Source organism: Mesoplodon bidens (genome assembly GCF_964165515.1).
Source record: "Mesoplodon bidens genome assembly, chromosome: 4".
In the NCBI taxonomy this organism is placed as follows: Eukaryota; Metazoa; Chordata; class Mammalia; order Artiodactyla; family Ziphiidae; genus Mesoplodon; species Mesoplodon bidens.
This window is the reverse complement of record NC_138160.1, coordinates 142,606,946-142,629,915: the sequence shown is the minus strand read 5'-3', so window position 1 is coordinate 142,629,915 and position 22,970 is coordinate 142,606,946. Positions and strand designations below refer to the sequence as shown.

At 54.1% G+C, this 22,970-nt stretch overlaps 2 protein-coding genes across 6 annotated transcripts in view; one reads left to right on the top strand and one right to left on the bottom strand.

The window, feature by feature from the left end:
* GCDH (glutaryl-CoA dehydrogenase) overlaps positions 1–22,970 on the bottom strand; it is a 415,847-nt gene that overhangs the window by 120,923 nt on the left and 271,954 nt on the right. The gene's annotated exons all lie outside the window — the stretch shown is intronic.
* The window catches only part of CACNA1A (calcium voltage-gated channel subunit alpha1 A), a gene marked incomplete at both ends in the record, with an annotated part of 240,306 nt that overhangs the window by 202,376 nt on the left and 14,960 nt on the right, over positions 1–22,970 (top strand). For 3 of the 5 annotated variants that reach the window (XM_081230530.1, XM_081230531.1, XM_081230533.1), the window contains 8 exons: positions 2,706–2,789; positions 10,344–10,460; positions 10,801–10,866; positions 11,042–11,157; positions 12,516–12,666; positions 16,696–16,823; positions 18,100–18,196; positions 21,544–21,649. In XM_081230530.1, the coding sequence (XP_081086656.1) occupies positions 2,706–2,789; positions 10,344–10,460; positions 10,801–10,866; positions 11,042–11,157; positions 12,516–12,666; positions 16,696–16,823; positions 18,100–18,196; positions 21,544–21,649 (865 nt within the window). Of the gene's footprint in view, positions 1–2,705; positions 2,790–10,343; positions 10,461–10,800; positions 10,867–11,041; positions 11,158–12,515; positions 12,667–16,695; positions 16,824–18,099; positions 18,197–19,020; positions 19,118–21,543; positions 21,650–22,970 lie in introns of all 5 variants that reach the window. The other 2 variants (XM_081230532.1, XM_081230534.1) reach the window with 1 other exon arrangement.

The window sequence follows — 22,970 nt, the reverse complement described above, 5'->3', positions numbered from 1 at the left end:
CCTCAGACCCTTTCTAGCTATGTGACCACAAGCAAGGCACTTGGCCTCTTTGCTCCTATGTATACATCTACAAGATGGGAGGATGACACATCCAGCCTCCCAGGGCTGAAGGGGGTGTGCGCATGAGCCCAGGCACAAGCCCTGCCCAATGCAGCTGTCTTGCAATTTTTTTTCATTCCCAGTCAATGTTCTGGTGGTGAAGTGATGCATTCTGCCAGGGACTGGGACTCCATCTCCTCCACCCCTGACAATCCTGCAGGGCTCTGCACTACGCCTCCCCCTTCGGTTTTAGATGAAGCCCCAAGTTCCCCATGTGGAGTTTAAATGATAGAGGGGCTATCCAGGGGCTTGAGGCCTGTAGCCAAACACCTATAAAGTTGTCCTCGTTTGTGCTCCCCTAGAGGTAGAGCCTGAGACAAGCTTGAATGCAAGGAATTTATCTGGGAGGTGACTCCAGGAAGCCCCGTAGGGGAAAGAGGGTGTGAGACAGGGAAGGGAAGGCAGCCAGTACAGGGTATGTTGGTGAGCAGCTTCCCTATGGGTATAACTGGGGTGCAGTTCCATGGAGGACCTCTGGGGTACAGCAGAGAGCACATACGCAGGTCATGTCACCCATGGTGGGGAGCTGGAGTATTTATCCTCCAGTGCCCATCTGTCATAGTCAAGGGTTGCTCCCAGAGGAGCTGTTAATTCCCCTATGCAGCTAGAGAAAGTCCCTGGGCAGAGTAACAAGGGTACACAGTCAAAATATGGGGGGGGGGCTTCCCTGGCGGCGCAGTGGTTGGGGGTCCGCCTGCCGATGCAGGGGACACGGGTTCGTGCCCCGGTCCGGGAGGATCCCACGTGCCGCGGAGCAGCTGGGCCCGTGAGCCATGGCTGCTGAGCCTGCGCGTCCAGAGCCTGTGCTCCGCAGAGGGAGAGGCCACAACAGTGAGAGGCCCACATACCGCAAAAAAAAAAAAAAATGAGGGGATATGGCTAGGGCCCCAGCAGCACCTGCTAAAATACCAAAAAGTGCCAGTGGAACCTGAACTCTTTTTAGACAACCATAAAACAACATCCATCTATTGAGCACCTACTATATACCAAACCCCACACTCAGTGACTCACATTCATCAGATTGTTGTTATACCTTTATCTTCCAGAAGAGGGCCCTGAGGCCCAAGCAGTCCAACTCCGAGGACATTCGATTCGTACATGCTAAAAGAATTTGATCCTGGGAAGCACAGATCCAAAGCCTGTGTCCTTCTCTGTGAGGCAGAGGGGCTGCCGCTGGGTCAGGTGCTCAGGGGAGACATGACTGCTCAGAATGGGGCCCAAGCCCCGATCTGGCCTCTGCTTTTGTGAGGTTGCTGGGAAGGCCTGTGTTTAGCATGGGTCCCACCAAGCCTTAAGGGAAGGGCCGTCTATTTGAGCCAGACCCTTAGATCCAGGCAGGGGTGCTACTTGTTGTGGGCTCAAACTGTGTGAAATATTTCAGTATTTTTTTAATATTTATTTATTTATTTGGTTGCACCGGGTCTTAGTTGTGGCAGGCGGGCTCCTTAGTTGTGGCATGCAAACTCTTAGTTGCGGCATGCATGTGGGATCTAATTCCCTGACCAGGAATTAAACCCAGGCCCCCTGCATTGGGAGCGTGGAGTCTTAACCACTGCGCCACCAGGAAGTCCCAATATTTCAGTATTTTCACAACAGCATACTATACCTGTGTGTCCCACTTGAGCCAGAACCCAGCCCAGGGATATACCAGTCAGGATAGCTCAAGTTAAGCTGTGGTAACAAACACCACTTTGTTGCTCCAGTCAACAAAGGGTTTACTCAGAGACCCAGGCTCACTGAGCAGCCGTCATCTGGAACATTACTGGACACCAGGTCCAGGGTTGAGAGAGTTCTGGCGGGTCCTGCACTGGCCAGAAAGTGACTCCCGCTGCCTCTGTTTGCAACCCATCGGCTGTAACTAGACACACAACCTTATCTAACCACAAGGGGGCTAGGAAGTGTAGCCTCATGTATGCCCAGAAGACCTCTGCACCCTTCTTCCTAACCCCCTTCTCCAGATTAGGAAATGGAGACACAGAGAGGTTAAGTCACTGACCCACAGCCACACAGCTGGATGGTAGCAGAGCTGGCATGTGAACCCAGAGGCTGCTGTCTTAGCAAGTGTGCTATAAGCATGGTCCTGATTCAGCAGGGTCCTGTCCATAGACTCTGGGCTTGCCCAGACCTGGGTTCAAATCCTGACTCTTCACCTCTATGCTGTCTGAGGTGAGCATCTTAGCTCTCTGAGCCCCAGTCGCCTAATATAAAATGGGTGATAAACCTTCCTTCCGAGGGTCTTCATGAGGATCCCAGTGACATCATTTATGCAGCATCCGAGGTCTCAGAGAGCCCTTGGAACTGTTGGAGAAACAGGGCACAGCCCAGAAAGGCAGCCCTCCCCCACAATAGAGCTGAAGCGGCACCCGGAGACCCCCCTCTGGGGCCAAGCAAGCCGTGGGAAGGCTGGGGGGTTCCAGGGAGGGGGGACTCAGAACAGGTGATACTGAGAAGTCCATCCAGCAAAATTTTGCTGCTTGAATGACTGTAACTGTCCCGGGCACCTGACTGGTCTGCAGCTGTGCCCCTAATGGGCCTCCTGGACTGGACTTGGGGGCCAGCCACGGAGCCCTATGTTGGCATCTCTATCTTGTGGGTCCCCATTCTAGAATTATTTCCGCGATGCCTGGAACATCTTCGACTTTGTGACTGTTCTGGGCAGCATCACCGACATCCTGGTGACTGAGTTTGGGGTAAGTTTCCCGCCGGCTTCTCTCTGGGCAGTTCCTGGCTCGACTGGGAGGGGCGAGGAAGAGGTCATCAAGAAGCAGTGGGTCCCGACAGCCACAGCTGGCTCAAGCCAGCGCTTGACCATGACCAAAGAGGGAGAAGTGGGGCCCCTGGGAGCAAGGGCAGCCCCTCAGGAGGGTGATGCAGGGAGACGGGGATGTCCGAAGCCACCGCCATGGGGCTAGCGCTGCAATGTGAACTTCCCTGCCTCTTGGCTACCGACTTATGATTAAATAATGTGGATGAGCTCACTGAGAAAACTGAGACACTTAAAGGATCCCAAGGCTGAGCCCCACCCGCCAAACACCACACAGTGTTGGGGGCCCAGAGGGAACCAGCTTCAAGTCCATTCTGCTTGAACTAACCATGTTCTGGCTCACGGGGAGGAGGGGACCATGGCCCTTGGGTTAATGGGGGGACACCATTCCCAGGACCTTAGGAGGGTCCCTGGGACATGTGTCTTCCTCTATCCCCAGGCCTGGGAGGTTCTCAAAGTGTGTGTGGGGTGGGGGGGGTCGCTGGACCTCGCTGTGGTGGCCCCTCACAGGGCCACATCGTCTGGAAGACACAGGTCCCAGAGCTCCTGCCCCACACCCCCTCCCTGGCCATTTGCCAGTGAGCCTAGGCTTGAGGGCCCTCAGGAGGCTGTGGGGAGGATAGGAGGTCCTCACAGGCGAAGCAAAAGGGCAAAGAGTGTCAGAGCCAAGGGCCGGGGGTGGTAACAACCTTGTCATAATAACAATAATAAAAGCTGACAGGGACGGCCAGGCACTGTGCCAAGCGTTTTACGTGGATTAGCTCGTGGTACAGGTCAGGGGCTCAGCATATAAAAGAATTCCTTTAGAGGGTTCAACTGAAGGGATCCAAAAGCAGAGACTATTCACAGAGCGGAGGGGAAGGGGCCCAGCACCCAACCACCATGGGGAGCTGTTACCTGCCCAGGTGCTGAAGTCAGAGAGGGGCCGCCTGGTGGGAGCTGTGAACATGGAGGGACAGAGCTCCTGCCAGAGACGGGGCCAAAGCAGGCATGAAGCATCGGGGGAGAAATACCCCTACCTTTCTCTCCTCCCACCCTCTATCTCCTGCCAGCCACTTCCATTGGCCAAGACCAGCCAGAAAGGAGCCAGAAGGCCAGAGAGCCAGGGCGATGCTCAGAACAGGCAGAGGAGAACAGAGAATAGATCTGGGTGGGGTGGGGCCCGAAGAAGAGGGTGTTGCCCCATTTCACAGATGAGGAAACTGATGCTCAATGCTGAGGAGAATGAGGGACCTACTTAAAGTCATGCAGCCAGACCTGGTGACTCCTGAGGGCACACTGGTGTTCCCTGGGGCGTCCCTAACTGAGCCCCCAGCAACAAAGGGATCAATTGGCCCACTCTTCTATCCTGGAAGCCTGATAGGATTGGGAAGCTACACAGAAGAGGAGCCATTCTCTGACACATCCCCCATACCCCCACCCAAGTGGTATCCTGGCCACAATTCTTTGCCTTCAGCTTCAGTGAACCAGAAGTTCCCCCTTCCCCCGTCTCACCCCTGACACCTTCCTCTAGAGAGGTCATGCCCAGCTGTGGGCTATCCCCATTGGGGTGCCCCCACCTGGCCACTGTCCCCTGGCAGAGGGCCAGAGCTTAGACCTCATCTTCTGTCCTAAGTTTCTAAGAGATCTGGAGCTTCTCCTGGCAGTCAAAATTTCTTGCCATCCAGCTGAAGACAAGACAGCCTTGAACCAATATCCCTCTGGGTCAAGAGGTGAGAAGGGGTGACCCACCAGCCCAGTAGGGCAGGTAGAGGAAGATGATTGAAGCTCTAGTTACCAGTAGGAGATCTGTAGGACTGGACCCCAACGGCTTGTTCTCCTGGCTGCAAGATATGGGAGGGCAGGAGGATGGGGCAGGAAAATGGGGCACGGAATCCAATTCAGGGATATCAGGACTATTGCGGGAGTCAAACAGCCCTCCCCTATGAGCTGTTTGACCCTGGGTAATTTGTATTACCTTTTCTCGTCCTGTGTTTGGGACTAACCTTCATAACCAGCCTCCTCAGACCCTTGCAAGCCTCACATTCATTCATGCATTCATAGAAGCATGCATTAAGCACCTGCTGTATGCCAGGCATTGTTAGAGGTGCCAGGAACAGAGCAAAACAGACAAGAATGCCTGCCCCCAGAAGGCTGACATTCTAGGGCAAGAGATGGCAACTTTGAACAAATCAGAGCGATTGACGTAAAGTGCTTGGCACAGAACCTGCCAGGAATTAGTTCACGAATTGTGGTTATTATTATTGCTATTGCTGTTATTACTGTGAACGTACTTGGATTGCGGTTTGTTAGGCAGCCCCTCAGCCCTGAATTATAATCATTTGGCGGGAAAGCTAGAGGGTGGGCATTTGGACCCTTTTAGGAGGATAAACGCCCAACCTGGAGGTGGGGAAGGTTTGCCCTGCTAGGCAAGGAGCCCTCAGCAGCCCCTTTTCTGCCTCCCAGGTAAGCCCACTAAGTCTGAGGCCAGACAGAGCTCAGCCAGGCTGAGGCAAGGGGAGCCAGACCATTGGGAGGGCAAGGCCCCAGGGTTTCGGGGGAGGGGGGGAGAGGGTATGAGGCCCACCGGGCCTCAGCTGCCACCCACAAGTGGCTGGGGTGACGTGGGTTTGCCCTGCGTGCGATGGATAATGACTGTGTTTCTTGTCTTGTCTCTTTTCATGCCTGCTCTTAAAACTGTATATTGGCACAACGCCGTCTGAAAAACTCATCCAATCAAAATGCACTATGAAATTCATTTGTTCATCCATGACGTGGTCTGTGTGTTCATACACCAATGACTATCTCCCAACCCACCACCACCACCCCCACTCCCCGCCCGGGAACCGAAACCCATTGGTTTTTTTGGCACTGGTTACAAATCAACCTAAAAAACGCTGAACACGCCTCCCCAACTGCCCCTGCCCGCCTGCTCCCCCTCCATCTTCAACATCTGCATCTAGAATCCGGTTGGTCTTACTTCTTTCTGAAGTCTAAATGCCTTACATTAACTGTGAACGCATCTTCTCGCATCAGCATGGCATGTCATGCCCTGGGCTTTCGAAGCTTGGATTGCCTGATGCAACCCCCTATCCCCACCCCCCATGTCTGTCCATCTCTCCAGACCCTCCCGACCCGCCCCGACCCGCTTCCTTGTTCCTGCAGCCTCTCTTCCTCTGGTTGGTATTGGGTTCTGAATTAGGGTTTTCCGTTTGGGTTGGCTTGTGTCTTCTGCAGAGAAAAGGGTGGGTTTGCCCCATGCAACACCTCCAACGGGACGGGTTGGCTGGCTGAGTCTCCCACCCCATTCCTGTACTCAGAGCCATCAGGCACTCTTCTCACACCACTCCCGTCCCTGGCTAACTCCATGGATCCCGGGGCCCCAGGAAAGCTCCAACAGTCCTCACCCCATTCCAAACCCACGAGCTCTTCGGGCTTGACCAGCAGCGATGTAAATCTCCAAGTCTGATGGAGGAGGTCTGAGGGCCTTGCAATGTGCAGGCAAAGACGCTCACATGAGGGGGACTCAGAATGGCCAGAACCGGTGCTGGCTGAAAGGCCAGGACTCAGGTCTGGCTGCATCCAGATGGACCGGCCAGCTGACGCCCTCTCCTGGAGCCCTGATCTGCATGTACTCCTGTTCCCCTCCCCCCACCCGGACACGGTCACTAAACACATGTGCTCTCTCCTCTATCCTGTTCAGTCTCTGAGTCTCGTTGCCTCTTTCTCTCTGTCATTGTCTCTCCCTTTCTCTTTTTTTGCTGTTGCAATCTCCCTCTCTTGATCCTCCCCCACCCCCTGACACAGACACACACACATGCACACACTATCCCTCCCTTCTGTTATATCCGTCCTCCCTGCAGACCCACACCCACACCCTGGATGCACCGTGTCCATCTCTCCCTCGCCTCACTTATTCAGCTCTGCACACTTGCACACTCCTTACTCTGTTAAATCCCACCTGCCTCTGCCCTTCCCCCACCATCCTCTGAGCCCCTTTGAAGGACCCGCAATGGCATCTTTGCACAGGGATCCCTGCCCTGCTAGCCATACACAGACACTCATCCACCAAACACTTAATGAGCCCCAATTCGGTGCCACAGATGGAGGGTTGGGCAGAAGGGGACACCATCACTGCCCCCACCCCCTATGTCACCTACACAGGTGGGGGGAGGCAGGCATTGGGGAAATAACCCCTGAGACCCACTTGAAATTGTAACTGTGTTGCAAGCTGAAGGATGAGCAGCGTTAACAACGTGGAGAGGGGGAGAAAAGGGCATTTGAGGCCCAGGATAGCATGTGCAAAAGTCCTGTGGCAGGTCGGAGCACGCAGGGGTCAGGGTCTGCAAGTGACAGGGTGTGGCTGGAGCAAAGAGCAGAGGAAGGCTGACCCAGAGAAAGTGAAGAGGGCAGAAGGGGACAGGACCTTGGGGCCTTGTTGTGGGAGCCTGGGAGGATTTGGAGCAGGGGAGGCGTGATCGGAAGTGCGGTTAGACCAGACCCTGCAGCTGCAGAGCAGGGAGTGGGCAGGCAGTGGACTGGGCTGGAAGTGAGCACCAGGAATCCCAAGGAAAGATGACAGCAGAGGAAGCAGGAGCAATGGGGGGACTGGCCGTCTGAGCAGGGATCTCTCCAGGACCTGGAGAAGGGTTGGGTCTGGGCTCGGGGGAGAGAGGTGCCTGGAGGACTTGAGTCTGCCTTGAACTGGGAGATGGAAGTTAGGGAATGCCAGGAGAGGGCCAGGTTAGGGGAATAGCACAAGTGTGGGCACAGTGGGCTTGAAGTGCCCTGAAGGGCACCCCAGAAGAAGTCAGGTAGGCAGTGGGTTAGTGGGTCTGGAGTGCAGAGGCAAAATCTGGGCTGGAGGTGGGGTCTGCGGGTGCAGGACTTCTCTGGAGCCCTCAGGAGGGTGGTCCCCATGTCCTTCTGAGTACTCGCACCCCACCCCCGAACACAGCAAGCCTTCCAGGGCCCACATCACTCCCCTTCAGCCTAGAACCAGGAAGCACTGGGCAGGGTTGGAGGAGAGGACAGCTATTCCTTCCTGGCTGTGGACAAAAAGATGGAAGCTAGGAAGAAGAAAGTCTGAAGTTCTGGGAGCACTTGAAGGACTCTATGCAAACCCAGGAAGAGATGGAGGGGTGGATGAGGGCAGACTGGAACCTTCCCCTGCCCTGTCACCTGGACCTCTTTCATTTCCACCCCTACTTCCCCGTGTGTCTCCTGTCTCCCTGGCCCCAAGAAGGTCAGCATGCTCTCTGCACGCGTCTCCCTGCAAACCCCCCTTCTTTCTCCTGCATGGTAGCAGTCCTTACCGCCCCGCTCTGCCCCGAGCCCCCAGAGGCTGCTTCCAGGGCCCGCCTGACTTTGCATGAGTCCACATGTTATGCCCTGCCCCGTGAAGGGATGGCTTGTACTCTGGGGATGGACGGGAGGGGACTGGGGACACCTGGGCCATCGGCCCTGTCCCCAGATGGAGCTGGGTGGCCAAGCAGGGCTGGGAGTCAGGTCAACAGGGCACGGAGGGTGACTGTCACCCACGCTGAGTTTGGGGGTTGATTTGAGGCCCTTGAGAGATTCTCACAGTGGTTAGGCCCAAATGTGGTCAGGGTAGGAGCCCTACACCCCTCCCCCATCCTAGAGGCCTAAGGGTCAACTGATGTGTCCCAGAGAGCACCCTAGACTTTTCCAGAAATCCCAGAGGCCTCTTGCCAACCTCAGAAATTCCTTGAAACCCCTCTCTCTGTCTCTCAGCTCCCAGGCCAGAGCTAGCTCGATCCAGTGGCTGGGAAGCCCTCAGGAACCACCACATAGGATGCCCATATAGTTCACTGTCCAAACTCTTGAGACCGAAAGCGGTGCTGTGACTGTTGGGGCAACCTGTATGATCACCCCTGCGCCATTTGCAGGGTAAGAGCTAGGCCAGTTTAAACGTTGCTACATGGCCTGTATCTAGCACTCCTCCAAGTCCCCTTAAGGCCCCTTTGCCTCCAACCCACTGATCAGTGGTGGTATCCATGCCTACCTGAAGCAGGAGTCTCAAACTCAAATGCCTCTGGGGACCAAGCAGATTCCGTAAGCCAAGAAACCAGTTCCATTTCTAGTATGTGGGAACCTTGGCAAACTGGAGGAAACATGGCCTGCTTCACGGCGGGCAGGCACATCTGAGCCTCAAGTAACTGCTACCAGTGGAGGCAGCCTCAGGGTTGCCTGAAAGCCAGATTTGGGGGCAAAATCTGACTTTTAAACGCTAGGAGCTATTTTTAATTTCTAAAGGGAAACTGCTCAGGCCCAACAAAATAGTTTCGTTGGCCAGATCTGGTCCCACCAGAGGCCCCAGCAGACAAGCCCCTGGACAGTCACGTAAGATCCACCATCTCCATAGCTGTCTCCCCACCCCTACCCCAACCTGGGGTTCTTCTGGTTCGGGAGGGAGGAGGTAGAGGCAGTGGCTACACAGGGGGCCTTTGAGCAGAGGCGGGGTCCACCCAGGGGGGTCCTGGGGGCAGGGACAGCCCCACCTCCCAGCCCCCAGCACCGGCCCCTCGGTGGGCCTGGGCTGATGGCAAGCTCACCCACCCACGGGCGCTGCGTACTTCCTGCTTCCTGCAGGCCTGGTCCCGTGCTACTCCACCCAGCTCCAGAAGCTGAGAAGCCATCCCTGAGAGGGGGGAAAGGGCCCCAAATGCATCTTCTCCGACTCAGCGGGCAGCGAGGACTCGCCCTGCAGCCGAACAGCCCCAGCTCCCTCCCGTCCTCCCCATTCCCGCTCGCCAAGGGGGTAAGAAAAGATGCTCTTCCGCTTCTCCAATTGGCTTGAGCCACTGCTCCTCTTGGCCGTGGGGTGAGGTCAGGGCGGGCAGGAGAGGGTGGGCAGCTCAGCAGGGCAGGGCAGGGTGCCCGGTGAGTCCCATGACAGATGCATTTCTGGCCCAGAGCGTAACATGCCCTCGGAACCCACACATGTCCACCAGGCCTGAGCGTGCTGGCTGCCCCCACCCCGCCCTGGTGTTTGTGCATCGTACACATGTGATGGATTCGGCAACTTGACCCGCTTGTGTCCTATTGTCTCAGTGCATTTGGTTGTTGGGAGAAACAAAAACCATCTCGATATTTTTCCTGATTGGATGATTCGGATATATTTTCTTTTCCTTGTTCTTTTGTTATTTCTTCCACGATGACCCACCCACATTCCTTTCTCTTCCTTCTTTTTTCTTTCCTTTCCCCATTGAGGGTGGGGATGGCAGGGAGGGTTTATGCCTTTGAGTTGATGCCTTTTCCTCCCTCTCACCCTTTCTCCTCCCCACACCCCACTTCGTTTTTTCGAATTTTTTCCTCCACACCATTGCATTAATAGTGCTTTCTCTCCTCTCACTCTTTATTTGGGGTCTGGCTTGCTTTTTCCTATTGGTTGGCTTCATGTAGGGGCCTCTGTGAGTGGTGACAGCTCTGAGCCCCTGGGGGTGGGTGGATGGTCACCCCTCTTTCTCCGTCTCCCCAGAATAACTTCATCAACCTGAGCTTCCTGCGCCTCTTCCGAGCGGCCCGGCTCATCAAACTCCTCCGTCAGGGTTACACCATCCGAATTCTTCTCTGGACCTTTGTGCAGTCCTTCAAGGTGAGCCCCTGCCCCTGCCTCTAGCCCAGGGCTGAGAAGAAATATCAGGATCCCCCCACCCCAACCTGCTCTGGCTGAATCTAGAAATCAGGGGAAAATGCCTCTATGATACACCTTGCTGAGAATGTGTTCTATGCAGGAGTCTTGTCTAACTTCCTGCCCTGGTGTGTCTTGAGAGCTCCAAGGGGAATCTCCCAGAGTCACCAAAGAGGCCCACCAACCCTGGCACCACTCTGGCACAGCATGCGGCCACCCCATGGGGGTGGAGCACTGGGAAAAATGAAGGAAACAGTGTGGATAAGGGGCCCCCAGCACTATTAATTGCCTTCCTTCCCACCAGGCCTTGCCCTATGTCTGTCTGCTGATTGCCATGCTTTTCTTCATCTACGCCATCATTGGGATGCAGGTGAGTGACAGCCCCCCTAATGTTCCCAGAGCACTCCCAAGGAGGGCCACCGCCCTTAGGTGGGGGTGGGTTAAGGGAGCCCAGTTCAGAGAGGCAGCCCTGAAGGTTGAGTGGAGTTTTCCCGGAGCCACTAGGGGGTGTGGCCACCCCTAGTGATCACCATCTAATTTCCCAGGTGTTTGGCAACATTGGCATCGACGTAGAGGACGAGGACAGTGATGAGGATGAATTCCAAATCACTGAGCACAATAACTTCCGGACCTTCTTCCAGGCCCTCATGCTTCTCTTCCGGTGAGAGGGGGGCACAGTTTCATCCTTCTCTTCTGGTGGGGGGGGCGGTGCGTGCCCTCAACCTTCTGTTCCACTGAGGTTTGGAGTGGGCGTGGGGGGCCAAGGGACCCTGGCAGGGCAGGAGCTGAAGGCCCTGGGACGTAAACATGAAGGCATCTTCAGGCATTATCTCACTGAATCCTCCTGAGCATCCTATCGAGGGATTCTTGGCAACCACACCTGACAGATGAGGAAAAAGGCTTATAGACTCTGAATAGACTCTGAGGCTTGATTCTTAATCCTGGCTACACTTAGGGTTCCTTCTTCATTCATCAGAGGTTTATTGAGCACTTATTGTGTGCCAGGCACTGCTGTAAATACTGGGAACAAAGCAGAGACAACATTCTCTGCCCTCTGGGTGCTTATATTCCCATGGGGGAGGCAGACAATCAATAATCAAATTATAGCAGATACTAGAAGGAGATAAAATTCAAGATTAAGAGAGACATGGAGGCACAAAAGAACAAATAATGTGTGATTCCACTTACCTGAGGTACCCAAAATGGGCAAATTCTTAGGGGGAAAAACTAGAATCAATATTGTCAGGGGCTGGGAGAGGGGAATAGGGGGAGTTATTGTTTAATGGGGTACAATTTTTCAGTTTGGGATGATAAAAAGGTTCTGGAGGTGGATAGTGGTGATGGTTGCATGGCACTTTAAATGTGCTTATTGCCATTGAATTATACACTTAAATGCTTAAAATTATTACATTTATGTATATTTTTGTCACACTAAATTTTTTTCTCAAGTAACAACTGAAAAAAAAAAAAGGAAGGCTGACAGGTCACGCCTCCCTTGAGGAGGGTGATATTTGAGAGAAATAGTTGAGAGAGGGAGCCATGTGGATATCTGGGGAAGGGCAGTCCAGGTAGAGGGTACAGCAAGTGCAAAGGCCCTGAGGCAGGAGCATAGCTCTCATGTTGGAGGACAGCAAGGAGACCAGTGTGCCTGGAGCAGAGTAGCCTGAGAAAGAAATAAGAAATGACAAACCTAGAGAGAGGGAAGCTTTTGAAACATACCTATGTCTCCAGGCCACATCCCAAACCAGTTAAATCCAAGTCTGTGGGAATGGGGCACTGGCATCAGCATTTTTAAAAAACATTCTTCTTGGGCTTTAATGCACAGCAGCCAAGGATGAGAATCCCCCTCTCTGAGCTCCAAGAGGAAAAAAGTCATTTACCTGGGACTTGAACCAACACCAGTCCAGCTCCAGAGCTGAAGTGTTTAACCTCAATGCGCTGCCTCCCTGGGGGGGGGGGGGGGGTGCTGGTGTCCAGAGCTGGGTACCCAGGTCCCTGATGCCCCCTCTCTGTCCTCAGGAGTGCCACTGGAGAGGCTTGGCACAACATCATGCTTTCCTGCCTCAGCGGTAAACCCTGTGATAAGAACTCTGGCATCCTGACTCATGAGTGCGGCAATGAATTTGCCTATTTTTACTTCGTTTCCTTCATCTTCCTCTGCTCATTTCTGGTGAGTCTGTGGACATGTGTGGGTGGGCTCCCTAGACCTGGCTCCCTCTCAGGGGTGTGGATGCTATAGAATGTGGCTGTGTTGCACACTTTCTCCCTCCAAGCCTTCTCTGGGCCAGCCCAGGATTAGGTTAACCAGGGTTCCTCACCCTCGGCACTGTTGACATCGGGATCTGCGTCATTCTCTGATGGAGGTTGTTCTGTGCATGCTAGGATGTTTGACAGCATCCCTGGCCTTGATCCACTAGATGCCAGTAGCACATGCACCACAACTCCTAGTTGTGACAACCAAAAATGTCTCCAGCCATTATCAAGTGTCCTCTGGGGGAGGGAGCAGAATCTCCCCCATTTGAGACCCACTGGGTATGCTGAGGGAAAAACTAATAGAGCTCAGAGCTGGCCCCAGGACCCATCTAGTTGAGCTGTGGGAGACTCCCATCTGCCCTCTGAAAGGTGGGTGCCTTCCTCTGTACAATCAGGAGGCAGGAAAAAGTCAGCCACATAAACATTCTCTGGGAGCTGTGGGGCTTTGCAAAAAACTGAATGGGTTTTCACTAGTAAAAGACAAGTTTGCCAGGAGGAGGACTCTCCTAGGACCAGAGAATATAAAGCACTGCAAGATTGAAACCAGGAGGAATGAAAATATATATCAGGAACCTCCATCCTGCTCTCTCTTTCTCTCTCACTCTCTCTGGGGCCTCATCTCGGCAAATCTTTTTTGTTCTCCACTCTTCCTGGAGCAGTTTGAGCACAGTCAGAAGAACTGAAACTATCTAGGTATTTCAAGCAGAGGGGATTTAATATAGGGACTGGCTACACAGGCTTGAAAGAGCAAACAGAGAACACTGAAGTCACCAGGGATTAACAACTGCAGGAAGGCCAGGGATGGGGTATTAAAAGGAAAAGAAGGGGGCTTCCCTGGTGGCGCAGTGGTTGAGAGTCTGCCTGCCGATGCAGGGGACAGGGGTTCATGCCCCGGTCCGGGAAGATCCCACATGCCGTGGAGCGACTGGGCCCATGAGCCATGGCCGCTGAGCCTGCACGTCTGGAGCCTGTGCTCTGCAACGGGAGAGGCCACAACAGTGAGAGGCCCGCGTACCGCAAAAAAAAAAAAAAAAAAGGAAAAGAAGGTGTTACCAACCAACCCAGCTGCCCCTGGCACCCCTGAGGGGTGCTGGCACCCTAGCTGTCTGCTGCCCCTGGACAACTGAAGACAGTTTCCTGTGGTTGCTGTCACAAAGAACCACCAACTTGGTGGCTTAAAACAACAAAAATTTATCCTCTCACAGTTCTGGAGCCTAGAAGTCTGACCACGGTGTTGGCAGGGTCATGATCCCTCCAGAGCCTCTAGGATAGGATCCTTCCTGGCCTCTTCCAGCTTCTGGTGGCCACAGGTGGTGTTCCTTGGTTTCTGGCAGCATCACTCCAGTCACTGCCTCTGTCATCACGTGGTCTTCTCCGTGTGTGTCTGTGTCCAGATTCCCCTCTTATGGGGACAGCAGTCATATTGAATTTAGCCGACCTTAATCCAGTATGATCTCATCTTAACTTGATGACGTGCACAAAGACCCTTTTTTCAAATAAGGTCACACTCACAGGCACAGGGGGCCAGGATTTGAGCATGTCTTTTTGGGGCCCACAGTTCAACCCACAACACAGACCCACGTGGGAAGCAGAAGGAAGCTCCTCTCCTCCTTCTCTCTCCTCCCCGGGCTGGCCCCCTAACCATGGCTCCTACTGGCAGGATGTAAGCTGCCCAGGGAGTGTGGAAGATGTTATTTTCAGAACTCAACCCAAGGACCAGCGTCTGTCAGCAAAAGCGCAACACATCCACCCTCTTCAGACCAGCGGTTGGTCTCACACTGAGAGACTTGCAGCCTAAGTCTCACAGCAACACACCCTCTAAGTCCAATGTCAACAGCCATTGACCTAGACGGTCCCTTGCCCAGTTCCAAATTCCCAGAAGAGAGTCTGAATGGGCCATCCTAGCTCCTGGTCAAATGACCACCCTTGTCTTAGTAGCTTTGGGTGCATATGGAGACACAGTCTTATACTACTTCCCATCTGGGAAGGGCAGGCACCCTAGAAGACATCTACAACACTTGATCATCAGCCCTTCATAGGCAGGAATTTTTGTTTAGTTCACTGCTGCATCCCCAGCACCTAGGACAGTGACTGGCGCACAGCAGGTGCTCAATCCATATCATGAAATGATGAATTAAAAATAGAGTCACTAGGGCTTCCCTGGTGGCACAGTGGTTGAGAGTCCGCCTGCCGATGCAGGGGACACAGGTTCGTGTCCCAGTCTGGGAAGATCCCACATGCCAGGGAGCGGCTGGGCCCATGAGCCATGGCCACTGAGCCTGCACGTCCAGAGCCTGTGCTCCGCAACAGGAGAGGCCACAACAGTGAGAGGCCCGCGTACCTCGAAAAAAAAAAAAAAAGAGTCACTAGCAGACATAGAGAATGGACTTGAGGACACGGCGGGGAGGGGAAGCTGGGGCGAAGTGAGAGAGTGGCATGGACATATGTACACTACCAAATGTGAAACAGATAGCTAGTGGGAAGCAGCTGCATAGCCAGGGAGATCAGTTTGGTGCTTTGTGACCACCTAGAAGGGTGGGATAGGGAGGGTGGGAGGGAAGCTCGAGAGAGAGGGGATATGGGGATATATGTATACATATGGCTGATTCACTTTGTTATGCAGCAGAAACTAACACAGCACTGTGAAGCAATTATACTCCAATAACGATGTATATAAAAAAAATAGAGTCACGAAAGTTAGGGCCACCTAGAATTACAGGTCATTTATTAAGCACCTACTATGCTTCCATCTACACATTTGCTTAATACCTACTATGTGCCAGGCCTTATACTATGCACTGGGGATATAAGGAGAGAACATATTTCTCTCAGTTTGCAGGGGTGTTGGGCAGACAAGTCAGGAGATAGTAGCAATACAATCTGATATGTGCTTTGATAGGGGAGACTCAGACTGAAGGAAGGAAGATTTCAAAGAGTGGCCCTCAGGGACTGTGGGCAGGGCTTAGACCATGTATTGATCAAATAGGTTGCAAGTAACAGAAATTCAACCAAAACTGACAAGTGAAATATGCAGTTCACTAACTTATATAACTGAAAAGTCCAAATGAGGCTGGATCCAGGCAATAGCAGACCCTGTCCTCTTTGCTGTTCTCCTTCACACTGGCTTTATTCTCAAACTTTCTCCCTATAAAGGGAAGGTGACTGCCAGAGTGCCAGCAAAAATCCCAAGGAAGGCTCTCATTGGCCACCTTGAGTAATGTGCCCCTCCCTAACCAATCACAAGGTCATGTGACCACCACCTGTGAAGCCAGCCACACCCAACAACAGCATCTAAGTATAAGGGCAGGGGTTTCCCCAGATGCTATTATCCAAAGGGAGAAAAATGATGTCCACTGAGGGAGCAACATTTACTAAGGCCTGGAGGCAAGACTGATGCAAGCACCCCATGTGCTAAAGGCTAGAAGAGCACATAACAAGGTGCTACCAGATGTAGACAAATGCAGGAAAATTCATCCATCCATCCATCGAAGAAATATTTGCTGAGTGCTTACTTTATGCTGGGGATGGAAACATGACAGAGTTCTGGCCCATGGAGTATTCACTTTGGTCTTGTTGGGGGTCAGGTGTGGGAGGATTTGGGGTCATGGTGGTCCCCTTGGTGTTGGCCTCTATTTAACATAGCCTCTCTACCTCTCTCTCTGATTGTCTCTGTCCATCACTGTTGGTCTTTATCTCTTTGTATCTTTCTCTGTCTCCATCTTTATCTCTGTCTCTGTCTCTTTCTCCCCCATCTCCATTCCTCCTTCTCTCTGTCTCTGGGCTCCTTCTGTGGGCATGTGTCTTTCCTCTATCTCCCCCATCTCTTTCTCTGACTACCTTTTCCCATTTTTATCTCCCTCCCCCTCTCCCTCTGGGCCTCTATGTATATGTCTTTGGATGTGTCTCCCTCTCCCCGACCACGTCTTGGCCCCTGGGGTCCCCACAGATGCTGAACCTTTTTGTTGCTGTCATCATGGACAACTTTGAGTACCTCACCCGAGATTCCTCCATCCTGGGTCCCCACCACCTGGATGAGTACGTGCGTGTCTGGGCCGAGTACGACCCCGCAGCGTGGTAAGCAGTCACCCCAAATCCTCCAGCCACATCACCCACCTTTCTCTGGCACTGGAGCACAGTCTAGGTCAGGATCCAGACCTTGGGGTGTTGGCTCCCTGGAGAGCTAGCAGGGATTTCAGGAGGATCAGTCTAGAAAAAAGAGATGAGAATCAGCACCCTCACGCATCCTGGATTAAATGATTTGGGTACCACTGCTGCCCAAACCCCAGGTTTTCTGGGAGACGAGGGAGGGGATCCACCATGAGTTCACCTCCTATGAGTCTCTTCTGCCCCCGCCACTGTGAGGCTTCCAGATGGTGAGGACAAGTTATCCAGGCCCCAGGAAGGAAGCCAGAGGCCTCTCAGCCTCATTTCTCCTGGCAGTATGGGGAGAAGGGCTGGTTTAGTACCCTTGGCAGACAGAATTGGCTGCAAGATCAGAGTGGCGGAACCCAGCTCCCATTGGGATCCCAGGACCCTGGAGCAGGTGGTCACACAAGGCCAGGGGAGAGGACACAGAACCTTAGTGGTCCTTGCATCTTCGTGGTCACGAAGGGAGTGAGCTCTCCCATCTCTGTAGGCACAAGAGTACCCCCTCCTGGTTGACAGGTGATGGTTTCCAAGGGTGGTCTCCACCCTGCTCAAGTGTATTGAGTGCCTGCTCAACACCAAGCCCTTGCAGGATGCTCAGAGGTGCCATCCTGATGCTCAGAGCCCCCCAACCACAAACTGAGGATTCTAGTTCAGGCTGAGCTTGGGGCCTGAGAAAGCATTAAATGGGGGCCCTCAGCAGCCTGAACACTAGAGGGGAGCCTCATGAAGAAGGTGGGGTGGAGTCAATCCTTGCCATTCTTTCAGCCCCGGACAACCCTCCATGAGACCAAGAGGCTGGGGTGAGCTGCGGGGCTGGGGCTTGACTTTCAGCTGGTTCCTAACTCTTCCTCTTTTGATTTTAGGTCACAGCAGTTGGATGCTGTCCCCCTGTCCTCTATTCCACGAGTCCCCCCAGCCCCCAGTGTAGCCCATGCAGATTGTGGAAGAGGGAGACACAGAGAGCCCTGGGGGAGGTTCCCCCCAGCCCAGAGCTCCCAACCCACTCCAAATGAAACCCTCTGCCCCAGGGTCTGTGAGTGTCTGGGAACATCTCAGGGACCTTCACTCATCCCACATCTCCCCTACTCTAAGCCAGGGGGTCCCCAGCCCCTGGCATCATGACCTCACTGTGTGCACGGGGAGCCAGTGTGAACGCAGCTTAACCCCGTGCCTCCACTAATCCCCTCTCTTCTCCTTTCAGCGGTCGGATTCATTATAAGGATATGTACAGTTTATTGCGCGTAATATCTCCCCCTCTCGGCTTAGGCAAGAAATGTCCTCATAGGGTTGCTTGCAAGGTTTGATTTCCACTAAAACCTGCTAGCATCCATGGAATGAGTGTGGCTTGGGGTTCTTCAATATATATATTTCATATATATATATATATATAATCTAAAAAACAGAGCCATCTCTCTCTTTTGCACTAAACTAGAAAACTTAGCCAACAGAATGCAGTCACATAGACTTGATGAAGCATGGAACATATATCTCTCCGTTCCCTTCAGCCATTTCTGCTTGCTCTTAGCTGAAGCTGCCCATCCCGGGGTCTCAACGGCACCCCAAATCAGACACATCCGGGGGATTGTAACTTTGCATTGACCCCCCCCACCATCTCCTCCACTCTCCCCTCCTCCACCCTTCACCTCCCAAAGCCCCCAGCCCTCCTTCCACTGCCCTGGCCCCTCTTCCCCATCTAGGCCCCCTCAGAGACCAGCCTCAGCCAAACCAGAGAACTTGACCCAGTTTTTTAAATGACATTGAACCAAAGCATTGCTTCCAAGTGAGAAGCCCCCAATTCCATCCACATTCCACCAGAACCATAGCTCAGAGTCAAAAGTGAATCTGACTTTTCTCTTTTCTCTCTCTCTCTCCCTGCTCGTAAGCAGTGAAATAATCTTTTTTTAATTACCTCTTCCATTTTTTTCCTCCTCTTTTCCATTTATTTGAAATACCTATTTTATCGTTCTCTGCATCTTTCTCTCTCTATTTTTTCGGCTCGTGTGATTTTTTTGTTTTGGTTTTTTGGTTGTTATTTTTTTCCTTCCTTTTCTTCCCCTCCCTCCACCCACCCTTCCTTTGGTTCTCCGTTCCCACCCCCGTTTTTTGTTTTCGGTGCTGCCAGGGGCCGCATGCCTTACCCGGACATGTATCAGATGCTGAGACACATGTCTCCGCCCCTGGGTCTGGGGAAGAAGTGTCCGGCCAGAGTGGCTTACAAGGTAGTCTAACCCTTGCCGACCACCAATGTCCAGGCACTGGGGATTTTTCAGTGCTGACCAGGAACAACCAGCCGAGTCTCTTTTTCCAGCGTTACTGTTCTTTTTTTTCTTTTTCTTTTTTCCTTTTTTTCCCCTTTCCTCTTTGAGTAAATGGATCATGACCATCCCTTGATTCTAAGCAGTATATTGTGTCCGTCCTTTCTGATCAGTGTGTCTTGGTGTTTTGAGACTCTATTATGGCCGACACGCCGGGGGGAGGGTGAGGGGAGCCCCCAGGTCCCCTCGCACCTGGTCCTCCAGGAACCAAATTGGACACAAACACCCTTTGGGAGGTGGGGGTCGCCAATGAGCCCAGAGCGGCCCCCATGCCCAGACCTGGGCAGGTGCCTTGCAGGGAGGGGCTTGGACCCCATCTTTTGTATCTTGAGCCCCCAGGTCTCACGGTCCCCCACACACACCTGAAGCTGATCTCTGACCTAGGGCCTTGAGGGATCCAAGACTTCCTGGGGAGCACCCAGAGCCTCTCCTCCCCTGCCTCCCCCCTGGAGTTGCTTCCCCAGTCTTCCTGTCCCTAAGCCACCCACCTCCCTCCAAGACACCCCAACATGCCTCTCCATTGTTCCAGAGTGGGCAGGCGGGCCGCAGCTGGACCCCTGGACCGTGGCACCCTGACGCAGGCCATGCACGCTGCCTTGGCGGGGGCCTGGGGCGGGCAGGCACCATGGCCGACCTGGGGGGTGGTGCATGCTGGCTGAAGGAGCCGCCAGGCGGCTGGGCCGGGCCACCCCTCTAGACCCCGTCCCGGAATCTCCCTTGGCACCCAAGGACAGATGCTCTGTTCCCCCTAACTCATCCACTAGAAGTTCAGAGATGACCTTTACAGTCAGCCCCTCCTCCCCCCAAAAAATGGTCCCATCATTCCATTCACCCATCCACCTTGGCCCACTCTGTCTACGAGAGTCCTCCCTCCCCTCTGTCCATCCCATTTCTTCCTGCCTCGTGTAACCACCTCCCCACAACCTCATTCCTCCTCCTCTTCCCTCCATGAACTCCTCCTTCCCAGGCGAGACCAGGAGATGGCCCCACCAGCCTTACCATGTACCTGTCGCTTCTCTGATTTTCTTTTGTCCTTCTCTTGGTCTCTCCTTGGCTGAGTGTGGGTGTGTGTGTGAGTGTGTGCAAGAGAGAGGGAGAGAGTGCCCTTCCCTTCCCGGTCTCTGTGCAGGGCCGCCACGGGTCCATAAGGCACCTTTGTGCAAATTTGAAATGAACATCCTTTGCACAGAATACTTTGTCTGTGGGAAAACAATTGGAATCCACCAATGTGGGGAGAGCAAGACACTTTTCCACCATCAGCTGAGAAGTTGTCATTTAAATACACAAATCCATGATTTCTAAGATGGGGAGCCCTTTGTGCAGTGCACAGCCTGCCCAGCTGTGCACAGTGGCCCAGTGTGTATGTTTTTCTCTGTCTACCATCTCCCTCCCCACCCTGCCTCAACCCATCTCTTGTGTTCAGCTCTGAGTTGGCCATCCCCTTCGCCATCTCCAACTCTGTGTTTCCTGCTGACCTGTGTCTGAATCCTCTGGTGAACATCAATCTCCATCTCCATGCCACCTCAGCCTGGGCTGGTGCACACTAGCCCAGCATCCTCTCCCACGCCACCAAGCATGGGGGACAGAGCCCCTGCCTGGGATACAGGGAATCTTTTCTTCCCTGGGCCATGGGAACACCTCCCTCACCCCTTCCCCCTGCCATTGCACAGAGAGCCAATATCCGGAAATGCCCCTGAGATACACTTTCCACGGAGCTATGAATGAGTCTCGAGATTCCGTCTGCATGCGCCCCTGTCCGCTGTTCTGTGTGTCATGGCCTCGCTGCATGTGCTGCGCGAGGGGCCCGCCCCATCAGCAGGGGGAGTCGCCTGCCTGCCGCTTCTCGGAGGAATGGTGTGGTCTGTGCCCATCTGGTGTGGTCTGGGCCGAGCCACGGGTTGGGGGTGGAGAGCCAGCGGCCCCCCCAGCGGCTGTGGCAATGGACCCCTCTGCCTGGCTGCTGCATGTCTGCTGCGATCTGGCTTGTGCTCTTCTTCTTTGGGGTCAGAATGGAACGGAGCTGTCCAGAAGAACTCTGGGGCAGGGCAAGGATGTGGGCCAACCCTGGAAATGCCAGCCCTAGGGTCCAGCAGGCGGGCGAGGAACGGGCAGGGGCTCCGCAGCATAGGAGAGCCCCCAGTGCCCTCCCTGAGGGAGCCACTGAGGGCAATCAGGAAATGGAACACCGGGACAGGTAACCTGAGGGTGGGGGGCACCCTAGCCGCTGCCTTCAGAGTTCTTCCTGGGGCTCCCTGGGTAGGGTGGGTCTGGCTCATGGGATCGGGGAGGGGTGCCTGGGAATGACTGCCCTTGCCTTTGGTTTTCTGTAGAGGCTCCTGCGGATGGATCTGCCTGTTGCCGATGACAACACCGTCCACTTCAATTCTACCCTCATGGCTCTGATCCGCACAGCCCTGGATATCAAGATCGCCAAGGGTAAGGGCAGGAACAGGAGCAGAGAGGTGGGGCAGGGTGGATGGAGCCAGGGCCTCGGAGGGCTCACCCATTCACCTGCTCAGCAAATACTGAGAGCTTCCCTCCTGTGTGCCGGCCACTGCTCTAAGCCTGGAGGATGCAGGTTACACTTCCAGCGGGGGGAGGCCTCCCCAACGAGGTTGTGAAGGAGTCACATGGATACCTGGGGGGAAAACGCTCCAGACAGAGGGACCAACGGGTGCAGAGCCCCTCCCGCCACCTGGGGCTGTGCTGAACTGACTTGCACTCTGCTCATGGGGCCACCAAGCAGCCTCGAGAGCAAGGGAGGCACCTACTCCCTCTAACCACAGTGGGGAGAAGGTAGGGAGAAGTGGAGAGAAGCTAGGAGGAGGCCTGATATAACTCATGTGAACACAGGATGGCGGTTCGGAAGGAGGGGATATGGAATATTCAGATTCTGGATATTTCCTGGGAGTCAAGAGGACCAGATGCTGATGCATGGAATGTGGGGTGTGAGGGAAAGAGGCAACAAGGCCACCCCCAGGGGTTGGGGCCCCGGTGCATGAAGGATGAAGCTGCCGTGCCCTGAGACAGAAGAGATGGCAGGGGCAGGTTTGGGGCAAAGGGAGGGCAGGGGGTTGGTGTTGGAGGTGACACATGAAGATGGTGGCTAGGCAGGGGGCTCTCCAACTTACACTTCTGGTGGAGGCCCCCCGAGAAGGTTCTGAAGGAAGTGAGGGGATGAGTTTTCCTGGCTGGGTTGAAGATGTAGTCAGGAGGCGTCAGATGCTGGCAGATTTTAAGCCAGGAGACTGGACGAGCTCTCCAAGGGGATGAGTGGATCGACAGACCCCCGAAGACTGAGCTTGGGGCCACCCCAGCATTAAAGGTGGCCAGGGAGGTGGGTGGAGACCAAGGCAACTCAGGCTCCTAAAAGGCGTCTCCAGTGTGCCAGGTGCTGCCCAGCAGCCAAGGAAGATGAGGACCAAGAGTGACTGGCGGACCTTGTGCCAGGTCACCACTGGTCACTTTGACCAGGGCAGCTCTGGTGGAGGGGTCATGGCCCTCCTGCCTGGAGTGGGTTTCTGAGGGCTGGCGGTGGACTGGATGTGACCTGGCAGCTGATGGAACAGCAGGGCAGAGAGAGCAGCACACGGCTCACCAGCGAGAAGGAAGCTGGGAGCACAGCTGGTGGAGGGCTGTGTCCATCGTCCAGCAGAGCGTTGGGAATCGGGGGCTGAAGAGAGAGGCCAGGACTCCACCCAGCTGAAGCCCCGGGGAAGTTATGAGGAAGGAAGACTGCACTTTAGGGACACATGTT